Genomic DNA, 23,458 nt, shown 5'->3' on the forward strand with positions numbered 1-23,458 from the left:
CAAGGACCTACTGTATAGCACAGGGAACTATACTCAATATCTTGTTATAATCTATAATGGGAGAGAATGTAAAGAAATAATATATACATTTATGTATAACTGAATCACTTTGCCGTACACCTGAAACTAACACAACATTGTAAATCAACTATATTTCAATAAAATTTTTTTAAAAAAGAACTTCTTATAGATACAGAGACTTACTTTACAAAAAACTTTAATTGTTCTGACCCCTATTCTAAGAACACAACACTGTATGGTAAGTACTACATGACTTAGCACAACCTGCCTTGAATTATAGCAACTCATGTCTATTGCCCCAAATATCCTTTGCACAAAATCTAGAGAAATGCTTGCAGTTCCCCCAAAGTTTCCTCCATCTGGAGGGCCTTTCTCCCTATACGGATCAAGGAAACTCTTACTTCGGCACACACTAAATGCTAAAATATATACCCTGACTATCCAAATGCCTCTGGAAGCCCTCCTCTAGTGCCACTTCCTCCAGGAAGCCATCTACCCCTCCTCCCCAAATTTTGTATATGCCACTCACCTGCATTCCCATCACATTTCATGCATATTTATGCTGCAATATATTACATTGCCTATGTATTTAATTTTTTTAGTTTTTTTTCTCTCCCCATTAACTTGTAAGTTGATTAACAGCAAGGACCTTGCCTTACTCACCTCTTGTATCTCCAGTTTCCAGCAGGAATAAGATCAAAGTAAGTGCTCAGTACATATTTATTGAATCAGTGACCCATCTGCATATGTTCACAATCCCTAGCAGTTTCTAGCACATAATGGGCACTCAATAAACATACATTAATGGAATTAAGATACATTTTTAAATAACCAATTACGAACATATTCTTAATTCTACAGCGCTTAACTCAAAGGCGAGTTGTCTCTTTCAATCTACTCAGGAGACCAAGGCTTGGTAAAACCTAGTGGGGGAAAAAAAAAAAAAGAGAGAAAGCCACCTAGTGCTAAAACAGGTTAATTACAAGCATGCTGTGATCCAAATCCTGCAGGGGCTTTGTACATGTTAGAGGTAACAACATCACAGGGATTTTGTAGCTTAAACACAAATTCACATTTAGAGAAAGGGGCTCTTTGGTCCCACTCAACACCCACGGCAGGTCCCAGAGCCCTGGGACTGTGTGCTAAATACAGCCCTTGGTTTCTGCTTCCTCACATGTCTGAGAGCTGGTGCAGTCAGGAGACCTCTAAGGGTATTCACTCATGCACCGTTAAACAAATAAATACATAAAAGGAGTCATCGCAGTCCCACCACCCAGAGTCACAGGGAGTATACAAGGAGAGCGTCCACGATAAAAGGACCCTATCTACCAAGAGGAAATCATTTTTTAAATTTGGGTTTTACTATCAAATCCAAAGGCTACATAAATATCTTGACTCAAGTACACATAATATCATAATTCATATTTCATGTTGATGTATTTGGTGTTTAACTTAGCTAAAACTAAAAGTACCTGGACTTCAGAGATGCCTTTCCTCAGATAAGTTTTTTCTTTTAAACCACTTTATTAAGGTATGATTAACACATAAAAAGCTGTACATATTTAACGTATACAGCTCGATGAGTTTGGGGATAAGCATACACTATAAAACCATCACCACCATCAAGGTCACAGACATATCCATCACGTCCCAAAGTTTTCTCCCACCCCCTCTATTATTTGTGTGTGTGTGTGTGTGTGTGTGTGTGTGTGTGGTAAGATCTTAATCTATCCTCTTAGCAAATTTTCAGTATACAATACAGTACTGTTAGCTCTAGGCACTATGCTGTATAATAGATCTCTAGAACTTATTTACTCGGATCAGTTTTAATAAATAAGCCCTATATTAATTCAACAACTGAAATTTAAATAATCTTTAAACATACCCTATTTGTTTATACTTATCTCAGGACCACAAAGGGATTCTTTCGGGTGCCCTGGCTCACATTTTGTTCCCAGTGAGGAAAAACAATTATTATTAGCAGGTAAGCTCCGTTGCTCAAACATGTTTCTATCACTGTTTGCAGACAGTAAGTACTTAATGTTTTGGGAACAAAGGAAAACAAACAGGATGAAGAGCCTTAAAATAAACCCCAAGACTTAAAGTGACAACTTGAATGCACAGATGTGCTCCTCAAAGCTCCCTCTCACCCACACTGCAGAGAGAGGAACAGTTCACACGCGAGGATCTTAGGACCCTCCAGCCTGCCAGATCCTAAGAGAGCGTGCTGTTGCAGCTTAGTGACACCGAGAGGTCTGCCAGGCGGCAGCGTTTCACAGGCACTGGGACTCTGGAGGAGCAAGTACATTTCTTCTTATCACTCCCGCCCACCTCATAAGTCAGTATCGGCTCATGGATGAGCTACATAATTTAAAGCAATCAATATTCCCCAAGAAATTAAACATCCCTTTAGTAAGAAGAGTATAATCAATAATAGCAGGAACTACCGTTTACTGAGGGCCTATTAAGTGCAGGGATGATATAAAAATTATTGTATTTAATTATCACCCTATTCCTATTGTACAGACAGGGATACCAGGCTCAAGGTGGTAAAGTCACGTCCAGAGTCACAAAACTAGCCAGCAGCACAGCTCCTAAGCCCTTCCAACAGCAAAGCTCTTTTTACTATGCTATTCTGCCTTCCAAAGATCCCCCAATCATGCACACTTAATTTTTTTAATTGAAGTATAGTTGACAGACAATATAAGTTATAGGTATACAATATAGTGATTCACAATTTTTAAAGGTTATACTTCATTTATAGTTATTATAAAATATGGGCTATATTCCAGGTGTTGTACAATATAACCTTGTACCTTATTTTATACCTAATAGTTTGTACCTCTTAATCCCCTACTCCTATATTGCCCCTCCCCCCTTCCCTCTCCCCACTGGTAACCACTAGTTTGTTCTCTATGTCTGTTGAGTCTGCTTCTTTTTTGTTATATTCACTAGTTTGTTGTATTTTTTAGATTCCACATGTAAGCAATATCATACAGTGTTTGTCATTGTCTGACTTATTTCACTTAGCGTAATACCCTCCAAGTCCATCCATGTTGCTGCGAATGGCAAAATGTCATTCTTTTTTATGGCTGAGTAGTATTCCATTGTGTGTGTCTGTAGATACATATTTACCACATCTTCTTTATCCACTCATCTGTTGATGGACACTGAGGTTGCTTCCATATCTTGGCAATTGTAAATAATGCTGCTACAAACACTGGGGTGCATGTATCTTTTTGAATTTGTATTTTTGTTTTTTCCAGATATATACCCAGGAGCGGGATTGCAATGCACACTTAATTCTAAATCCTCTTTTTCTGCCTAATTTCTTATATTAATATTAGAGGAGTTTTAATGAAATGTCCTTGCTTGTGGATAATGGGGAAGGGCTCTGGGAAAGTTTCCTTCCCTCCATACGTGCCTGCATAAATGCCAGTATATATGAGGCAGATTTGTGTTATTTCTTATAAAAGCTTAGAGTAATAAGAGCACACGACCTGCCAATCACCAGAACACCAAGGCAGTTGATGAAACCACCCTTCCCATCCCTTCCATTTGGCCACATATTATTTTCATGATGGCGTCTCCACTTTAACAGTGAATCCTAAACCTGTGGTGTGTCACAGTTACTCATGGAACATGTTAAAATGTCACCTCCAAGCCCCCATGTCAGACCTGTAACATCGGGATCGCCACAAGTACGGACCAGAAAGGAAGTTTTTGGCTATGCTTCACGGTTGATTTGAATGCAGAGTCAGGTTTGGGAAGCTTGTACTTCTCTGCCATATAAGATCTTATACAACACATGAACTGAAAAGTTGTGGTAAACTGAAACTTTATAAATCGATCACATTTTAAGCCAAAACATGTTAGATCTGAAGAATCCAAACAATGATGAACAATTAAAGGAGACAACTTTTCCTAAAACCAACCAGCCAACCAATCTGCATTGACTCCTTTAAAGTGAAAAATCCTTTGCATAAATGTGTTACTTTTTAATAAATTCAGATTTGAAGTCAATAGTTTTAGTGCCCTATATATCATAATAGCTAACCCGAATGACTGGTAAGGGAATATGACTATTTCAGCTACATCTAAAATATTGTTATAAAGATACAATAAAAAAGTTATCATACAAAAATATACATCTAATTCAACATGATGAGAAAAAGCCTGGGAAACTGCCTACCATATTATATGATAAATACTTCTAAATCTGAAACTGAGAAATCACAGGGCCAACTATGCCAGCAAGTCATGTAAAACAAGCAGCTATCTAATTATAGGGAAGGAAGGCAAAGAAAGTACCATTACTGAGCACGACATGATACACAAACATTATCTCAGATAATTCTCACATCTCTGAGAATTAGGTTTCATTATCTCCTTTTTTCCTAAACAAAAAGCAGGAATGTCATGCTCTGGGTCACACAAAAATAAACAAATGGGACCTAATTAAACTTAAAAGCTTTTGCTCGGCAAAGCAAACCATAAACAAAACTAAAAGATATCCCACAGAATGGGAGAAAATATTTGCAAACGAAGCAACCAACAAGGGATTAATCTCCAAAATATACAAACAGCTCATGCAGCCCAATATCAAAACAACAAAAAACCCAATCAAAAAATGGGCAGAAGATATAAATAGACATTTCTACAAAGAAGACATAAGGATGGCCAAAAAGCACATGAAAAGATGCTCATCATCACTAATTATTAGAAAAATGCAAATCAAAACTACAATGAGGTATCACCTCACACTGGTCAGAATGGCCATCATCAAAAAATCTACAAACAGTAAATGCTGGAGAGGGTGTGGAGAAAAGGGAACCCTCCTACACTGTTGATGGGAATGTAAATTGGTACAGCCAATATAGAGAACAGTACAGAGGTTCCTTAATAAACTAAAAATAGAGCTACCATATGATCCAGCAATCCCACTCCTGGGCATATATCCGGAGAAAACCATAATTTGAAAAGATACATGCACCCCAGTGTTCATTGCAGCACTATTTACAATCGCCAAGACATGGAAGCAACCTAAATGTCCATCAACAGATGAATGGATAAAGAAATGTGGTATACATATACAATGGAATACTACTCAGCCATTAAAAAGAATGAAATGATGCCCTTTGCAGCAACATGGATGGACCTAGAAGTCAGTCATACTAAATGAAGTAAGTCACACAGAGAAAGACAAATATCATCTGATAACACTTGTATGTAGAATCTAAAAAAAGTGATATGAACGAACTTATTTACAAAACAGAAACAGACTCACAGACATAGAAAACAAACTTACGGTTACCAAAGAGGAAAGGTGGAGGGGAGGGATAAATTAGGAAATTGGGAGTAGCATATACACACTACTATATATAAAATAGATAAACAACAAGGACTTACTGTATAGCACAGGGAACTATATTCAATATCTTGTAATAACCTATATGAGAAAAGAATCTGAAAAAGAATACATATATTATATATACACATATATATAATATATATACATATAACTGAATCATTTTGCTATACACCTGAAACTAACATAACATTATAAATCAACTATACTTCAATAAAAAAATAAGTAAATTTAAAAACAAATCTTTTCTTGGATATTCCTCTATATTCTATTACGTTAAAATCTACTGGTCCATCTTTCACTTTGAAGGGACTTTTCTTTACCAGTGCAGGATTTCCTAACATCATACATTGGTCATTGGGAAAATAATGGTTCACCGAACTATGCAAAATCTTCCATACATGGAAGTATTTCAAGTAAGCAATATCGACAAAATTGACAAAATCACATTGCTTACTACAACACAGATCACAACCATCAAAAAGTCTTTTCCGTATTGGGAAGTTGTCAAGCTCATGGTGGCAAATCCAAGTTTTCCAAGATCCTAATTTTCTCTTGAAATCTTGAGTTTTATCACTGGTAACAAATACTGTCCATTGATTTTCTTGACATAACAGTCTCCCTTTATTCACTTTTGAGAAAACAGCTATCAAATATCTAACTCAGAATAACCATAGTTTGTCAATTGTTCTTTCAACTAAAACTGAGAAAAGCTGCTATTAAGGTCACGATTCAAGTGCTTGTCACACAAGGGCTCCTCCTCAGTTTGCTGCAGCAGCACTTTATGTGTACTTCCCACTTCGTCACGCAAGACACTAAACAGATGTACTTGAGGTCGGAGATTTAACAGAACTGATCATTTGTACTGTTTCAACAAGAACATTCTTAAGTGAAATGGGCTTTTTATATTGTGTGCTGGTGAGAAGCAGCCTGACTTCTAGTACAGTCGGGGACCACTGCCTTGATTCATGTGGACCCACGTGCAGTTTTACCCACTTTTGCTTTTGGACCATCAGTACAAACGTCAATACAGTGAAAAAGGCGCATGTCTTAGTATTACTAAGAAAATAACTTCTAGGTCTCAGAAACCCCCAGGGTTCCACAAGCCACACTTTGAGAAACACTGTTCTATGTTCTATAGCCTTTTCCAGCAAAAAATGTGAAACTTAAGGAGAATTTTAAGATGAAAAAGGTTGCAAACCAGTCATACTTGAAAATGATTTACCTCCCTGCCCAGGCAAAGGAAGATGCCCACAGCCCCCAAAAGCTGGTGAGACATACAGAGAAGACGTACAGAGGCCCTTTGATGCAAAGCGCTGCTTGAACTCTATTTGTCAGAAGAACGATCCTGTTGATTACAGAAAATGCATCTGAAGAGAGAGAGCAGCCCCTCTAGAAAACACCTGCACAGGAATGCATCTTCTTGCCCTTGAGGAATTCTTATAAAAGGGGATAAAAATCAACAATGATATTTGATTGGCAAAAAGCCTCCATGAGATTACTATTAGGAGGTGGGGAGAAAAGAAACTGTAATAACTTGCCTGGCAGGAAGTCAGGCAATCTTTGGACAAAGGGAAGGATGTTAAGACATGATGACTGAAGAGAAAAGAGAGTGATGTTGTCAAGCCAAAAGACCTGAGTATTAGAAAGATTTAAAGGATAAAAACCACAGAGGAGAAAATACCCACTGAATGGAAAGGAAGGATGTGCCATGCTTTTTGTTCTGTCTCGACAAATCTGTTTCTTAAACAATGTAAGATTCCAGGCTCTACCATTTATTAGCTATGTGAACTGGAGCAAATGAGTTAACTTCTTGGTGCCCATTACCTTACCAAGAAATGGGGATAATAGGACCTACTACATAGGACTGTTACAAAGCTTAACTGAGACAATGGCAAGGGCTATGAGCAGTGTTCCAGCACACAGTAAGTGCTCAATACATTTTAGCTTCTTTTTATGAGAATGGGGAAACGGAACAAGAATCGAGGCTGTTGGATGGACCTAGAGATTATCATACTAAGTGAAGTAAATCAGAAAGAGAAAGACAAATACCATATGATATCACTTATGTGTGGAATTAAAATATGACACAAATGAACTTATTTACGAAACAGAAACAGACTCACGGACATAGATAACAGACTTGTGGTTGCCAAGGAGGAGATGGGGGAAGGCTGGAGTGGGAGTTTGGGATTAGCAGATGCAAACTATTATACATAGAATGGAAAAACAACAAGGTCCTACTGTATAGCACAGGGAACTATAGTCACTATCCTGTAATAAACCATAATGGAAAAAACTATAAAAATTTTTTTTTAATTAAAAAATAAAATAAAAACAAAACAGCAAAAGAAAGAATCATCGCCATAAACTTCACTTTCAAGAGAGGATCCAATCAGTGCGCTTTTTAGGAACAGCAGCAAGATGCTCAAGCAAACCAGAGATGAAGGCTTTTAGAGTGTTTTAAGTCAGACTATTCAGCTGACTGACAAACAAGACTAAAATTACATTTTCAAGTTTCCAAGAATTTGGAATAAGAGACATCTTACAACAGACAATTTCTCAGAAAATAAGCATAATGTTGTGGTTCTACTACGAAAAACCAAAATAAAAGAATACATGGTGTCATCCAAAAGCTCTCCAAAACTCCTAACCTGTCTGGCCACCCTGGCACACAGGAGCCTAGGTGGACCTGGAGAAGGTGTCAGGAACCAGAATCTAACCTGAACACCCTCGGCTGCTCCGGACGTTCCACCTTCAGACAGAAGGACAATAGGGTAGTTATTTGGAGTCGGGGAGAGAGGCAGATTTGTCCTTTGTACTGAGAATTACAAATAATTTAAAACACCCTCCTCTCCTTGCCACTTGTGTTCCATGACTTTTCTTTCAATCCACCGGTGGTATAACAGGATGGAGGTCAAGGTGTGAACTCCAAATCTCTTCTCCGCATCTCCTGCAGTGAGTCCAAACCTTTCACTGTCAATGGAGGAAAACACTGACCCTTTACTACCTATGATCCTGAAAGCCTAGTCCTTCAGGATCATAACACAGGTGGCAACTAAAAGCCTATTTTCATCCCCAAGCAGTAAGTCTTATAACTGGCCAATAAAATGAAAAATCAAAGAATAAAAATGGCTGACCTCGCTTCAAGATGTATAACGTATCAGTTGACTACAAAGACCCGCTAGAACATTTCCTCTAATGCCCAGTGCAACAAGTAACTGACTAATTCCTCCAAGTCAAGGGTTTCAAAACTGATTTACATTAATTTCTCTGAAAAAAAAGCCTGAATCAATATGACCGGAACATAATGTAACATTTCTGGAGATCTGAATCTCAGGTCTGAATCAACACAAAGGTCATCAATGTGAGCAGATTTCACTGCTATATTGATGAGGCTTAAGTTTTAGTTCAGTGGAGACTTCTAGGTGATAACCAGAATTAAGAGTCTGAGGGTTGTTTTCTTCTTAACTTCTTAAATGGACGAGCAAACAACAGATCACAGATTCCTAAATCCTTTTTCTATATGATGAAATAAGGCAGATTTTGCAAACAATGATGTATAACTAGCACTAATTTTCCACTGGTCTTCCCAGATAGAACAACTCACTCAAACCAAAGAGAAAATGGAAAGGTGAATGTAGACATAACCCGTGCTGTCGCCATAGAACATGTCTCATATGACTCCCTGACACATGCCCCACCTGGTGGTTTTCCAAGGGCTCCCCTCCCTCATCTGGGAGAACCTACTGAATCTGATCTGGTCCTTGTCGGTCACGATTCCAGCCACCTGAGCTTCCTGCCGGTCTTCCAGGGCTCCACGTCCCTTTTCAACAAATGGCATTCTTCAGGTCTAAGACCTGCACTGTTCCTACCCACTTTCTAGTTCTCAGACTGGCTGTCACTTTCTCCAGGGAGACCAAAAATGACAGTGCATCACAAACCAAGGATCATGATTTTTAAATTATGACTTAAAATGTGATTATGATTTTTTAAAGGGGGAGGGCAGGAAAAAAAGAAAGAGAAAAGAAATTTTTAAAAAGCAAAAATAAAAGACCAGGACAATACTGATTTAGCCACCCAATCAGACTCAGAAAGCAGCTGATTTATGTGAAGGTTCTGAGCTATCTTTGGATGATTCCTCTAAGAGCAGTTCTTAGTGAAAAAGAGCTGAAGTAAAAGGCCATGGAGGTCTTTAAGGCTGCAAGTTAAGTCGAGGGCATTAGAGGGCTACATACAGCCAATGAAAACAAGTCTGCCAATTGGAACACTTTTTTAAACAAGATGACTTTTTCAGAACTCAATCCAGAGCATATTCTATCACTGAACTGCTCGGCAGTGCTGATGACTCTGGTCTGTTCTGTGGGTGCTGATCAACTTCCACCTAGCAAGTGTCCAGGGCTCTCACAGTCCAAATCTTTAAGAAATGGGAAACGTCATCAGCATAGGGCTTTCAAGGGTTTCACCCAGTACCTCTTGCACATAGAACACGTACGTGAATTTTTACACTAATTCTATCATCATTTTGCACCTTCAGTTACTACCTATTTTAGTTACTATCCCATTTCAACAATGAGTAGAAAAGCATCTTTTTGGAAGATAACTGTGGTGCTTATATTTAAAAAATGAGAATCACTGTCAGCAAATATTTGTGTTATCTATATTCCCCCCCACCCTCAATTCAAACAACACATCACGTTAATTGATGTTTCTAATGATGATTCTGAACCATCAAGAAAAAGTAACATAAGGCAAGAGCTGAGGGAGTGGAGGGGCGGAGTTGGGGTGGGAATCAATCTTGCAGAAAAACTGCCACATTTACCTTTAACTACACAGAAAATTCACATCTTCGGAACAATACATTCTCTAGGTGGTCCAAATGCTGAGGATTTACTGTGTGCTCAACTGTTAATACTTTATCTTAATATTGGCGACATGATTCTTATGATGACTTTAGCAGTTTAATACACGTCTGCAAATTCCTTGACACTCCTGTAGAAAGATGAGCTCCCCCTCCCTCGGATTTAGGCAAGCTTTTAAGTCCATTGCCCAAAAAAGAACAACAGAAATGACTCTAGGTGACTTCCAAGATCAGACCATAAAAGGCAGGGCAGTTTCTATCTTGTTTGCTGGGATACTCACATCTGGAGCTCTGAGCCACCACGTAAGAATTCTGACTAGCTTGATGCTGTGAGAAAAGGCCACTTGCAGGAGCTCCAGTCTGCAGATCTAGCCTTCAAGTGCATCCCAGCCCTGGTGCCAGACATGTGAATGTCTCCAGATAAGCCAATCCCAAACCATCCAGTCACCCCCAGCCTCCTCCCAGCACATTGGAGCAGAAACAAACCATCTCATCCCTGTCTGAAGTCCAGACCCACAGAATCTGGAAGCAGAATAAATGAGTGTTTTAAGCCAGTAGGATGAGGCACTTTGTTGCACAGCAATGGAACACATGGGTGATAACTAACACATGACTCTTGTAATGTGTCAGATATTGTTCCTAGCACTTTACATATTTTAACTCACATAATACACATAAATTCTTACAATGATCTTTTGAGGTAGGTGTTACTATTATCCCTATTTAACATATGAGGAAACTACTTAACAGAGAGGTTAAGTAATTTGCCCAAGATGACAAAGCCAGTGAGTGGCACCGGTGGGAAGTGACTCCAGGGTTCCAGCTCTGGAGTATTAACGATTCAGCTCCACAGATGAACACATCACAACTGGCCCATTAGGCCCACCTCCCATCATCTCTACTGAGTGTGAGCCACTAAGTCACATTCACACATCTAGTAATTCCCTGATTGAGTCTGTGTCCTCCATACCCTCCCAAGCTCCCTGGCAGGGAACTCTTCCATGCTTCTAGAAGTCACGATATCTGTCATTTCAACACATTTCCTCTTACGTGTAGTCCACAGTGAACACAGAATACTTGAAAGGCAGTTATTAATCATTTCTTGACCTTCGTTTCTCAGAGTGGAATAAACCAGTTCATTTGCCTTCTGTTTTCTAACATTACATTATTTTTAGAATATAAATTCCATAGGTGCAAAGGACACACACCCCACACCAAGTTCAGTTCCATGCACGTGACAGACCCTCAAATGTCAAATGGAGGAACTCTATCCTTTTACTGTATCCTCACCAAATTCTCCACCTCACTATTGACTTGCACAGTCCAGAGTTAGTAAGTCAACAATTTTTATTGAGCAGTGAGAGCTTCTGTATCCAAAATTTTCCCTAATTTATATTCTGTCCCCAAATAAGAAATGTCATGCTCCTCAAATGTTCAACATGTACCATCCTTAAGAGAAGCTGAAACTAATTCAGAGTAGATTCAATTAGAATATGTGTGATTGCTGCCTAACTACTAAATTTCATCCTACAAAAGCTGTTCACTTTATGAGCAAGCTTAATTACACGGAGCCCATTTTATGTTCCTAAACTACAGTGTGATCTTGGTCAGTTAACAAATGCCATTAAAATATAAATATTTGTATTTCTTTCCATTTTTTTTCTACTCCATATTCCTGGAATTTATTTTGGAGAAAGTTGAAAGTAAGTAACTTCAGAATTTTGGGAAATTTTAGCTCTAAACTCAGGACTAAGATAATCCCTATTTCGGAGTAGACCTTTTCAGACATACTGTTTCCTTTTTTTGGATGAGTATTTTACAGGAGCAAATCTAAAAGTTAGCTAAAGTGAATTTATTCACCACTTTTCATGCTGCCACACAGTTTGGACCTACCAGGCCAGTCACTACCATGGAGAAGTGTGAGTCTGACAGGATTCTGTCCTTTAACAAACCTCCAGCTTCTAACCTCACACCCCCATTATCTTCAAGGTTTGCGTAAATGGTTTTGTGCTGGTTACAGTACTTTCCCAGGTGTCTTCATTTAAGCCTATTGTGATTTCAGAAGACATCTTCTTTTACTCTTCCAGATAAAGGAACATTAGTCCATTTCTCCTTTCAGAAACTAGAGTGGGGTTAAGTGTGTTCTGCAGTGAGTTTACTACTATGCACTAAGGAATGTCCACTGCCTCCACGGGTTTCCATAAATCTGAAAAAGCACATTTCCTAGTCTCTGTTTCTATCCTTCCTCCTCCTTGCCCCATTCCTCAGAAAAGATCCCAGACACTCCCTCTTGTCTGCCTTCACATCTTTTTTTTTTTTGACAATTAACGGCTCATCCTTTAACGTATGAGGAGATTTTATAAATGGATAAGCAAAAGTTTAACATAAATAGAAAGTTTTCAGGAAAACAGATACAGATAGTTTATAAACATGTAAAACGATGCTAAATATCACTCATAATAAACAAATCAAAATTAAAAATATAACAGTCTTTTGTCTATCAGATGGTAAAATTTTAACAAAACTGAATTGGGGAGAATTTATGGAAAAAAATAGAATCCCTGGATGGCAACTTGGCAATATCTATTAAAATTCAAAATGTACTTATACTATGGTTATCATTCTAGGAATTTATAGTAGATATATATTAGTACATTTGCAAAGAAGTATGTAAAAGACAAAGTACTGCCTGTAATATCCAATACTGAAAACAAACCTAACAGCCCTAAAATGAGGATTGATTATAAATTACAGAGTTCATACGAGTGAACAAACTGCCCTCACATCTTTCAACCTTTTCCCACATCACCAGGATGAGCAACCTAATTGCAGTGATTTTAGGGACCCGTCCCTCAGGAAACAGGGCCTTACTAGAGAATCTTACATCCTCTCCTTTCCCCAGACTTGCCAGATAGAAAGGCTCACTCACTAGAAACTCGGTGGTCAGAGCCCTTCAGAGCACAGCTCATGGAAGGAAGGGAAAGGCCTGCCTCACGCCTGCTCTCAGGGGTTCCGTTCCTGGGCCACACCATCCGGAGCAGCCCTTACAGCTGAGAAGCAGCAGCTGGAAGGGAGATGCCTCCTTCCTCCCGGGCACAGGGCCACAGGGTGTGTGTGCGCCCCACCTCACACTGAGGAGGCAGAGTGAGCCTGAAAGACATGACATCTGTCACCCTTGTCCTGATCTGCCTGCCCTGAGAGGGGTGGAGGGAGGGAGGGAGGAAGGACAGAGTTCATCAGAAGACGTGTAAGACAGCAAAGGGGGGCCACCTGTCACAGGGCTTCCACAGAGTCCAGGTAATGAGGAGTCCAGCTGGTTGGGTTGTGGAGACACGTGAAGGGCGGGGACGTAGGCAAGAACCATCCTGGGGGTCAACTGCGAGGCCCTGGTGACGGACTGGATGTGGGCGAGTAAGGAAAGGAACTTGACAGTTTACAGAACATCTTCAAAGGAGGCAACAGTGAGGATGACGCAGCGCGGAATGGCATCCGAGCAAGTCCAAACTGGCGCCACAAACCAGACGAGTGAGCCCCCAGCCTCCCACGGACAAAGGCTGGTTCAACAGGGCAGCCGACCCAAGGCGGAGGAGTCCAGGCCGCCTCGGGATCCTCCCCAGGAGAAGGGGGTCTCAGGGCTAAATCCAGCCTAACATTTCCATTTGTTTCTCTCAAGGACCAGATTCCTGGAAGAATCCCACGGACTGAACCAAAGCCTCGAATATCCCCTAGAAACAGTAGACCACCCCCCTTGATAACAGCCTGCTAACTTGATAAGCTCCATGCCCAGATGCCTTGCTGACCCACCTTCCAAACGAAATGAGCCTCCGAATTGCCAAGTGGCAAAGTGAGGTTCAAGCTGACAGGGCAGTATCCCTGTGGTATTTTCTCCCCATCAGTCACACCAGACTTCCAAGGGAAGAGTGGTACATTTCACTCAAAAACGTGCCCCTGTCCCACGATTTGAAGCCCAATGATGCTGCCTTCAGACAAACAGGGCTAACATCCCTCCAGAATAGCACTGGCCAGTGGAACTTGCTGTAATGATGGACATGGCTCTTAGGCACTTGAATCGTGGCCAGTATGACTGAGGACCTGAATGTTTAGTTTCATTTAATTTTCATTAATTTAGATGACCACATGTGGCTAGTGGTTAACATGGAAGGTGTAGATCTAGAACTTAAAAAAAAGAAAAAAGAAAAAGAAAAATCTGGGGTCCAGATTAAGCTGCGAGGAAAAAATCATGGAATTCTAATTCTCCGCTGAGAGGAAGCGGTCTCTCTTAATAGTGCAGCATCTGCTCAAGCTTTTTTCCAGCCCTGAGCTCTTCTCTGGTCATTACAACTACACATCAATGAGCCTCCAAAACATCGCAGCTTGGGAAGCCCTCAGAGACCCTAGCCCAGCCGCCGGTCCACTGCAGGAAACTTCTCCACAATGTCCCTGCAGATTTCGAAGCAATCTTTACCGAGTCCCCCCAGCAGCAGTGGAACTCAACATGAGGAGAGGCAGTCCACCTCCAAATCCAAGGACACTCTTCCAAAGGGAAATCAAGGACGCTCAAAATAATAAAAAAACAAATTTTGCACCATGCTTTACCTCTTATATGGCCCTTTAACATGCATTATCTCAGGTAAGCCGCACCATAACCTTAGGATATAAGCATTAGTAAACACATTTATTTTACAGAAGTTAAGTGAATTAGCCACGGCGATATGGCTGGTATATGGTCACCATGTACCATAACCTGGCATGTCTTCCAAGGACTGAGAGATCAAAAGACAACCGAGAGAAGGAAAAGTAGGGGTGGGGAAGGGGGAAGGCATGGAAGAGGGATTAGAGGAAAGGATACAGTCGTGTACATCAACTAGGAACCTCAGAAATCAAATCTATGTCGATCTCAACCATTAAACATAAACAGACTCAGTTCCAAAGAGTAAGGTACCTCAGTCTAGGTCTAATTCATAGGGGCCTATGCTCTAAAATAGTGCTTCTCAGAGTGTGGTCCCCGAACCAGCAGCGACAACATCACCTGGAAACTTGTTAGAAATGCAAATTCTCAGGCCCCATCCAAGACCTGCTGAAACAGAAAGTCTGGGGCTGGGGCCCGGCAGTCTGGTTTTAAATAAGCCCTCTTGACGATTCCGATGTCCACCCAAGTTTAAGAACCACTGCTCTACAACTGTACATCTAAGGCCCAGTCCGTTTCCTCTGGGAAATAAACAACTTGGTCATCAAGGGAAAGGAAAGGGAGCTGCCAGTAGTGAAGTCTGGGACACAGTGACATCAGCCCTGGCTTACTGTACCTCGGGTAATAAGGACCCCAAACTCTGAACTAGCTCAGGACAGCACACACCTCCTACCACCTCCTGTGGTCAGGGTGGAGAGAAAACTGTTCTTTACTCAGAAACTCTTGGTTTAGAGGTAGGGAAAAGGTATATTCTATAAGGAGCACTAGATTGTGAATAGAGTATCCTAGCTTCTAACCTCAATCAATAAATAATATTTGTAAACAACAAGGTCCTACTGTATAGCACAGGGAACTATATTCAATATCCTGTAATAAACCATAGTGGAAAAGAATATGAAAAAGAATATATATATGTATAACTGAATCACTTTGCTGTACAGCAGAAATTAACACTACATTGTAAATTAACTATAAGGACATAAAATAAAATTTTAAATAAATAAATAAATAGTATTTGGTATACAACACAGTTTTCCCAAGTGTGAAAAGGTAAGCTTCTATGAGTAAGAACTGGGATTCCAGTTTCTCAAAGAAAAAGATATATGAGAATACACATAACGTTATAAAACCATTTGTCTTTCTGCTATTTTACTGCTACTACTACTACTAATGATAATAATAGGCATTTACTGAATGCTTTGAATGTGCCAGCACTGAGCTAAGTGCTATATATGCATCAATTCATTTCACCTGCATGCAACTCCACCAGGTAAGAACCATTACTGTCTCCACTGTCTCCATGAAGTTGCACGGGTCACACTCCCTGAGATCACACAGAAAGGAGGTGGCAGGGCCAGGAAGCAAACTAAGTCCATCTGACCCTAAACAATCCAAAATACTACTGCCTTCTTCATCTTGACACATATTCTAACTTTAAATCAATTCAGCCTTACTCATACTCAGTTTTAAGTACTGCATTTTCTTTTTTTTTTTTTTTAACCTATTATGCCATGTGCTGTTCAAAAAAGCCCTCAACCACTCAATTTACCCAAAGTCCTTCAGCCTGTGCTCAAGATCCAGGGTAACCCACACTGAAGAATTCATGCCAGTAAAATATCCAAAAACTAGATCAAAGGCAAGAACCCATTTTCTTCCCACCGTGCTCGGGCAACATGCCCAGGGAAGCCCTCCCTGACCACCTGATCAAAGCGAGACCTCCCTGCTGCTTCTCTTCTCTGTGCTCCCAAATACATCACACTCTTCTCTTCCATCATAATATTAACACCTGGGAATGTCCACATACCACCTCACCAATAGCGAGCTCTGGAGAGTGGGAACTATGCCTGATTCACCCATGTGCTTCCGGAGCAGTAAGTACATAATCGACACCTAAGAGATGGTTTATAAGATGGATAGCAAGACATACACATTCTTAAGAGGGTAAAAATGAACTACAATTTGAATATAAAATGTAAAACTATGAAATTTTTTTTTAAAAAATAGAAAATCTTTGGAATATTAACCTAGGCAAAATGTTCTTAGATGTGACACCAAAAGCACAATCCATAAAAGGAAAAAAATCTATAAATTGGACATTAGCAAAATTAAAAATTTTTTTCCTGCAAATGAAAAGACAGGCTACATACTGAAAAAAATATATACGCAAGGCACATATCTGACAAAGGACTCATATCTGGAATATATAAAGAATTCTCAAAGTTCAATGGCAAAAAATAATAATAATAATAATCCAGTTAGAACACGGCAAGACAGGAGCAGACATTTCACCACGGAGGATATACAGATGGCAAACAAGCACATGAAAAGACGTCCAGCATCATTAGCCATTAGGGAATGCAAATTAAAACCATGACGAGATTAAAAAATTTACTGGGTCAGCTAAAATAATAAACAAAAGCTGGTGAGGATGCAGAGAAACTGCATCTCTCACAGATTGCTGGTGGGAATGTAAAATGGTAGACACTGGAAAAGTTGGACAATTTCTTAAAAAACTAAACATACACCTACCATACAAAACCCAGCAATCCCAATCCTAGGCATTTGTTCCAGAGAAACAAAAACGTTGTCCTCACCAAAACCTGTACATGAACGTTCATAGCATCTTTAACTGTAAAAGCCAAAAACTGAAAACAACAAGGTGTCTTTCAGTGGGTAAATGCTTAAGCAAACTGTGGTATATCCACACCAGGGAATACTACTCAGCAATAAAAAGGAACAAACTAGTGATAAAGCAATAGTTTGGGTGGATCTCAAGGGTATTATGCTGAGTGAAAAAGCTAATCTCATAAAGATCACATACTGCATAATTTTATGTATGTAATATTCTCAAAATTATACAGGAGAACAGAGTGGTTACCACAGTTTAGAGATGGAATAGGGGGAAGGCGAGGGTGACCATAAAGGGGTGGCACAAAGCAGAGCTTTGAGGTGATAGAATAACTCTGCATCTTGATTGTGGTGGTAGCTACAGGAAGCTACACATGTGAAAAAAAATTGCACAGGAGGATAACACACACAAACCCAAGTGTTTGCATGAAAAACTAGTGAAATCTGAATATGGTCTGGATCGTACCAAGGTCCATTTCCTGGTTCTACTGTTGTACTCTGGTTATGTGAGATGTTACCAATGGGGGAAACTGGGTGAAGAGTACAAGGGACCTCTCTACTATTTTTGCAACTTCCCGTAAAGTTATAATCATTTCAAAACTAAAAGTTAAACAAACAAACAAGTGAGCTACAGGCATTTTACTTAAAAACAAAACAAACAAGAAAAGAGGGGTACATAGCTGCACTACTGGCCAGTGAAGTCCCAAATACAGATTTAAACACACACAGTAGGACCATGTGACTTTATTATTTTTTTTTAAGTTAAACCCAATTCTCCAGAGGCTTAACAGGGATACATTTCCTAACACGTTAGAGCTACTCCCCCAGCCCCACCAATAAAGGGAGAAAACATGCCTGATGTGTGAGACACTTTGGGAGTCCAGGAGTCTGGTCCTAAGAGCCTGGAATGAATATACCCTAAGATTTCGCAAGGATGGAGGCCAAGGGCCTCACAAGTTAGAGAAGAACTCAGAGTGGTGCCAACACACAAGCCCAGGCGTGCCTCCGTTCCAGAAAATGTAGTGTACGGATCTACCCACAATGGCCAAGATTTAAATGTTGCCTTCCCTCCAAGACAAAACAAACCAACAAAATAAAAAAATTTTTTTAAATCGCTAAGCAAACAAATAAAAACCTCAACAACCTCAGACTATTTCCAACAAACCTTATAATTAAATATGTCCTCTTACTTGACCTCCAAGTTACCCCTCGCTTTTCAAGTATTCTATTGCCTAGTGAATTCTGGGACATAAGAACCTACCAAAATTAATGAAAGAATAGGAGGAGAAAAATTATTCAAAACACTAGAGAATTTCCTGATCTAAGCTTCCATATGCATTTAAAATGCAGATAGCTACTTGGAAGGAGTGGGGATGTTACTTTGGGAGAATTTTGCTTACCAGGACTACTAATGGGTCTTACAAAGTCACTTCCTTTTTAATGTATTGGCCTGGAAAATCAGATTTTTACGATTTTCACTAGCAATTCCCTTGTTTTCTAAGTCGTTCATTATTTTTTTCTTTAAAAAGCTTTATGTTATACAGTGCTTTATTATTTTCAAAGCACTTTCACAAATTGCTATGAAGCACTGGTACCTAGGGGCTGTACTTTTCAACAGAACTCTCACCAGCCAGACTGCCATCTAATTTCAATTAGGTCGGCCATCTTTCCCCCAGTCCCTGGGTCCACACTTCTCCACAGGGGTAGACATCAAAAAAAAAAAAAAAAAAGCAGAGCTCTATCCACAGAAGCCTCCAGACGAACTGGCCAAGGGCAGACACTCTCAAGTCTAATCAGCAGAGTGCCTTCCCAGAAAATCACTCACATTTCTGCATTCCTATGCTTTTCTTAACAGCACTTTAAAATCTCATTTAAACCAAAAGTCCTCCATTAGCTTGTATTTTTAAGTGCTTTGATCTCCACATGCCCTTCAGTACATTAGTATTCTTCACCCCCCACCATCACACAGAACCAAAAGACCAAGACTTGTGTGCATTTTAAAAAGAAGGGAGAGGGGACTTCCCCGGTGGTCCAGTGGTTAAGACTCTGTGCTCCCAATGCAGGGATCCTGCAACAAAGACCCGGTGCAGCTAAATAAATAAACATTTTTTAAAAAACTAAAAATACTAATAAAAAGAAGGGAGTGGGGAGTGGAGTTAAGAGCACCTTCTCTCCTCCTATCCACTTGCAGAGTTCACAAGGGTTTCCTCATTTATCTTGAAAAATGTATCTCACAAAAGCAAAGTATACCCATCCAGAAACTAAACATCCCCCCCCCTCCCCGCCCCACCAGGGAGAGTAGAGGCAGGCAGGTCTAAAGCCTTCTACTCTATGCCCTACTCCTTTTAATTCTGGTCAAATCAGTGGTTTCCAACCCTTTGCTCCTCTGTAGAACAGTTCAAAGTGTATTAAGTATTGGGCTCACGTTGCTTCCATAAAAAGCATTATAATAGATGCACTACGATGATCAGAGCAGCGTCCTGGGAGATAAATGTCACACTGGTCTAGATGCTTCAAGAACTTGCAATCTAGAGAGACACCAGTGCTTAACTTGGGTCGGACGTCCACGGAGAGCTGCCGGGTCCAGGAGTGGTGGGCAGCCCGGAGTGGTGGGCAGCCGGAGTGGTGGGCAGCCAGGGGAAATCTTAGTTTGGCAGCGACACACTGGCCAGTTTTGGAAGCAGAGAGAGAGAAATGACTATTCAACATTTCAAGCCCAGACTTTTCACTTCCTGAAAAGGAAGGAAACTTTTTGGAATACTAGCTATTAATAATCCCTCTATTCTGGTTGTATTTGCTTATAGCAAGTAACGTTATTGTTTGGGGTAGTCCAAAGCATCTTCCGGGATCATAAATGGCTCTAGTGACCCACTATCTCCAGCACCACCAAGGACTTTACAAGCAGTACAAAAACTCGATTCTCCTAACATGCCTCGGAAGAAGAAAACGGGCAACCATGTCCTCACTGTATCAGGACAGGGCAAAAGAAGTGAGGGGAACCGAGAGCGGAAAATGTTCGGTCCCAACCTCAAAAGCTCCGAGGCCCATCATCAGGGCCACGTCTACTGAAGCCCCAGTTCAGGTGATCCACACACTAGCCGGGCATTTTCCAAAGCCATGTGCCACTCGGGGACAGGAAACCGACGCCGAAGCCAAAGAAGCAAACACCCTTCGAACAAAAATGGAAAGGGAAAGTCTTTACAGCCACCAATCAAGATACTAGAGAGTAGGGCGTGGCGAGGCGCGGGAGCTGCGGGCAGGCAGCCGGATTCTCAGCCTGGGCTCCTAAAGAGGGAAACTTGGAAAGGTCGCCGCGGCGGAGGCCCTAGAGGTGGGTGCGAGCCAGCGCTCGTCGGTTCCGCCGCCCGGTCCTCCAGCCCGGCTGCCCACGGGGCACGTCCGGCCCCTGCCACAGCGCGGGCCCCGCTCTGCCCAGCTGTCATCGACCGAAGTGCCACGAAAGTCCCATTCCAAAAAGAGCCATCTCCACTTGGAAAGTTTAATGTTTTTCCCCCTGAAACCAGATTCTTTTGAAGCAACACGAACAGCAAGGGAGAGCTGGATCTAACTCCCCAGTTTCTGTCAAAGAAACTTGTCCCGGGAGAACAAAGAAGAAGCAATCAGAGAACGCGATCCGAGGCCGGCGTTCCGCGGCGCGACCCCTTCTCCGCCCCCACCCGCCAGACACGAGACTTTGGGGCTGCAGGAGGGGTCCGGCGCGTCGGGCGGGCCACCGTGCGCGCCTTTGTCTCGCGCGCAGGGAAGCGGCCACCGACCACCCCTTCCGCCGCCTCCCTCGGCCGCCGGAGAGCCGCGCGCCGGCGCGTCGCGGAGAGGGAGGCCATATGGCAGCGCCCCTCCGGAAAGGCCAGCCCCAGGGCGAGGGCGCGCCTGCAGCCCCGGTCACGGGCCACGACGGCCAAACGACTCCCAGTCTTCGAGGGGGCGCGGGGAGGCGCGGCGCTGCGACCCGGCCGGCCGGCTCCGGGGCCTGCAGAGTGGCGCGGGAACAGAGTTCTGATTTTTCTTTTTCTTTTTTTAAAGCAATCTGGGTAAGGGAGATCAAGATTCCGGTGGCAAGCACTCCCGGCCCCCGGCACCGAAAAGGCTGCCCAAGTCGTTCCGGAGCCGGGCCGATCTCCGCCCCGAACTCCCGGAGAGGAGCCCCCGGCCCGGAGCGGCAGGGGGCGGGGAGCATCGAACGGCCGGGTCCTCTGCGCGGGAGAGTCGGAGGCGCCCGCCCTGCGCCCGGAGCGGGGACTGGTTACCTTTCACCGCAGACTCACAAGTTCCCCGCCGCAACTTTGCCCTCCACATGAGGCGACCATGGCTAGTTCAGTGTCGCGGTTGGGGAAGGCGGCCGCCAGGCAGCGCGCTGGGCATGGCGTGTGGCAGCCTGGGGAAGCGGCGCCCGACAAGCAGCCCCATTCACAAGGAAGAGGAGACACGCCGAGGCTTCCCCTCCAGCCCCAAACCGGACCACCGCCGCTGGGTCCTAGAGCGTCGCGTGCGCTCCCGCCGCCGCCCGCGCTCCCCGCGCCCCGCGCGCCGCCCGGGGTGGGTAGTCCGGAATCGTCACTGTAACCCTACACTCCACCCCCGCCCAGCGCCCGGCCGCTGGGCCCTAGAGCCCGTCTTCAGGCTCCCGCCGCTCCTCCCGGGGCCCGGGAGATCGCCGGCTGAAATTGCCCCGAGCTCTAGCTGACGTGTCTCCCCGAGAGTTAGGAGGGCGACGGCCTCTCTTGTTTTGGTCCCTGCCGAGGTTTAATTCATGTCAGACTCGACTTCTTCTTCCTTTGACTTTCTCTTCCTTCCCACCAGGCCAACTCCGGCCGAAATCGGTTTCCCGATCTGCCCTCAAAGTCCAGATCAGGTCTGTGTAGGATTTTTTTTCTTCTTAAGCGGAATTTCCAGATGAAAAGTGGCCAGACTTTTCTCTTTTCATTCCCCTAGCCCCAGTGCTTCTATCATGCACTGGGATTGGGCGACAAGCTGCTGCTCTGGGCTCCGTTGACTAGCAGAAGGGCCAAAACAGATTCTACAACCTCAGATATTACAACCAGTGGTCACAAACCTCTAGGCTGTTACCTGCCCGAGCGGAGGCGATTAAAGTAATTCTGGGAGAATGTTGCTGATTCTGTCCCACCTCTTACATCAGGCTACACTAACACTCCTCACCCACCCCAGTATACTCAATTGCAGACCTCCGGAGCCTTGATCTGGGGACCCCCAAACCCACCCACACCATGTAACATCTCTCCCTAGCTTCCAGGAGCTGGCTCTGCTGCTTACAGGAGGAGAGGCCAGGTAAATAGTATTGCAGTTGCTGAGGAAGATGTTAATAGGAGAGCCAGGGCAAACCACACCTCTTACCTTGTGCTCCTCTCCTCTCTGCCTTCTCTCTAGACCAGAATTCTTTCAGGGATTCCCGTCTGGATTGTGGCAATTAGCTAACTAGTCAGCCAGCAGTTTGACTCCTCCACTCAATCCTGGTGGGTTGTGTGCCCCTCCGATTCCAGTCTTTTCTTGTGATACATCCCTGATGGTGCGGTAACCTCTGCTCTCAAGATAAAACCCAAATGCAATAATTGAACAACTATTTACCAAAAACCTACCACATTTAAAGTCCGATACCCTAGTACTCGATAACACATAAAAGAAACGAAACGACAGCTAACCAGCCCTTCAAGGATTTATTTATTTAAGATAACAAAATACGCGACCACAGAGCAGGAGAGCACTGGAGATGCTTGGAAAAAGTGGAGAGCAGCGGTCCCCTAAACTTTTGGCACCAGGGACCGGTTTCCTGGAAGACAATTTTTCCAAGGACTGGGCTGGGGGATGGTTCAGGCGGTGATGTGAGCAATGGGGAGCGATGGGGAGCGGCAGATGA

The 23,458-nt window shown here is 42.5% G+C and overlaps 1 protein-coding gene across 3 annotated transcripts in view; it reads right to left on the reverse strand.

Annotated features, from left to right (window-relative positions):
* Positions 1-23,458, reverse strand: part of AMOTL1 (angiomotin like 1) — a 167,788-nt gene that overhangs the window by 86,403 nt on the left and 57,927 nt on the right. Inside the window, exon 1 of one of the 3 annotated variants that reach the window (XM_036859741.1) lies at positions 21,834-22,102. The exons of the other annotated variants lie outside the window; for them this stretch is intronic. Coding sequence (XP_036715636.1) covers positions 21,834-21,882 — 49 coding nt within the window. The 5' untranslated portion in view covers positions 21,883-22,102. Of the gene's footprint in view, positions 1-21,833; positions 22,103-23,458 lie in introns of those variants that run through there. 3 annotated transcript variants of the gene reach the window in all.

This window comes from Balaenoptera musculus, chromosome 8, assembly GCF_009873245.2.
Source record: "Balaenoptera musculus isolate JJ_BM4_2016_0621 chromosome 8, mBalMus1.pri.v3, whole genome shotgun sequence".
NCBI classification, from domain to species: Eukaryota; Metazoa; Chordata; class Mammalia; order Artiodactyla; family Balaenopteridae; genus Balaenoptera; species Balaenoptera musculus.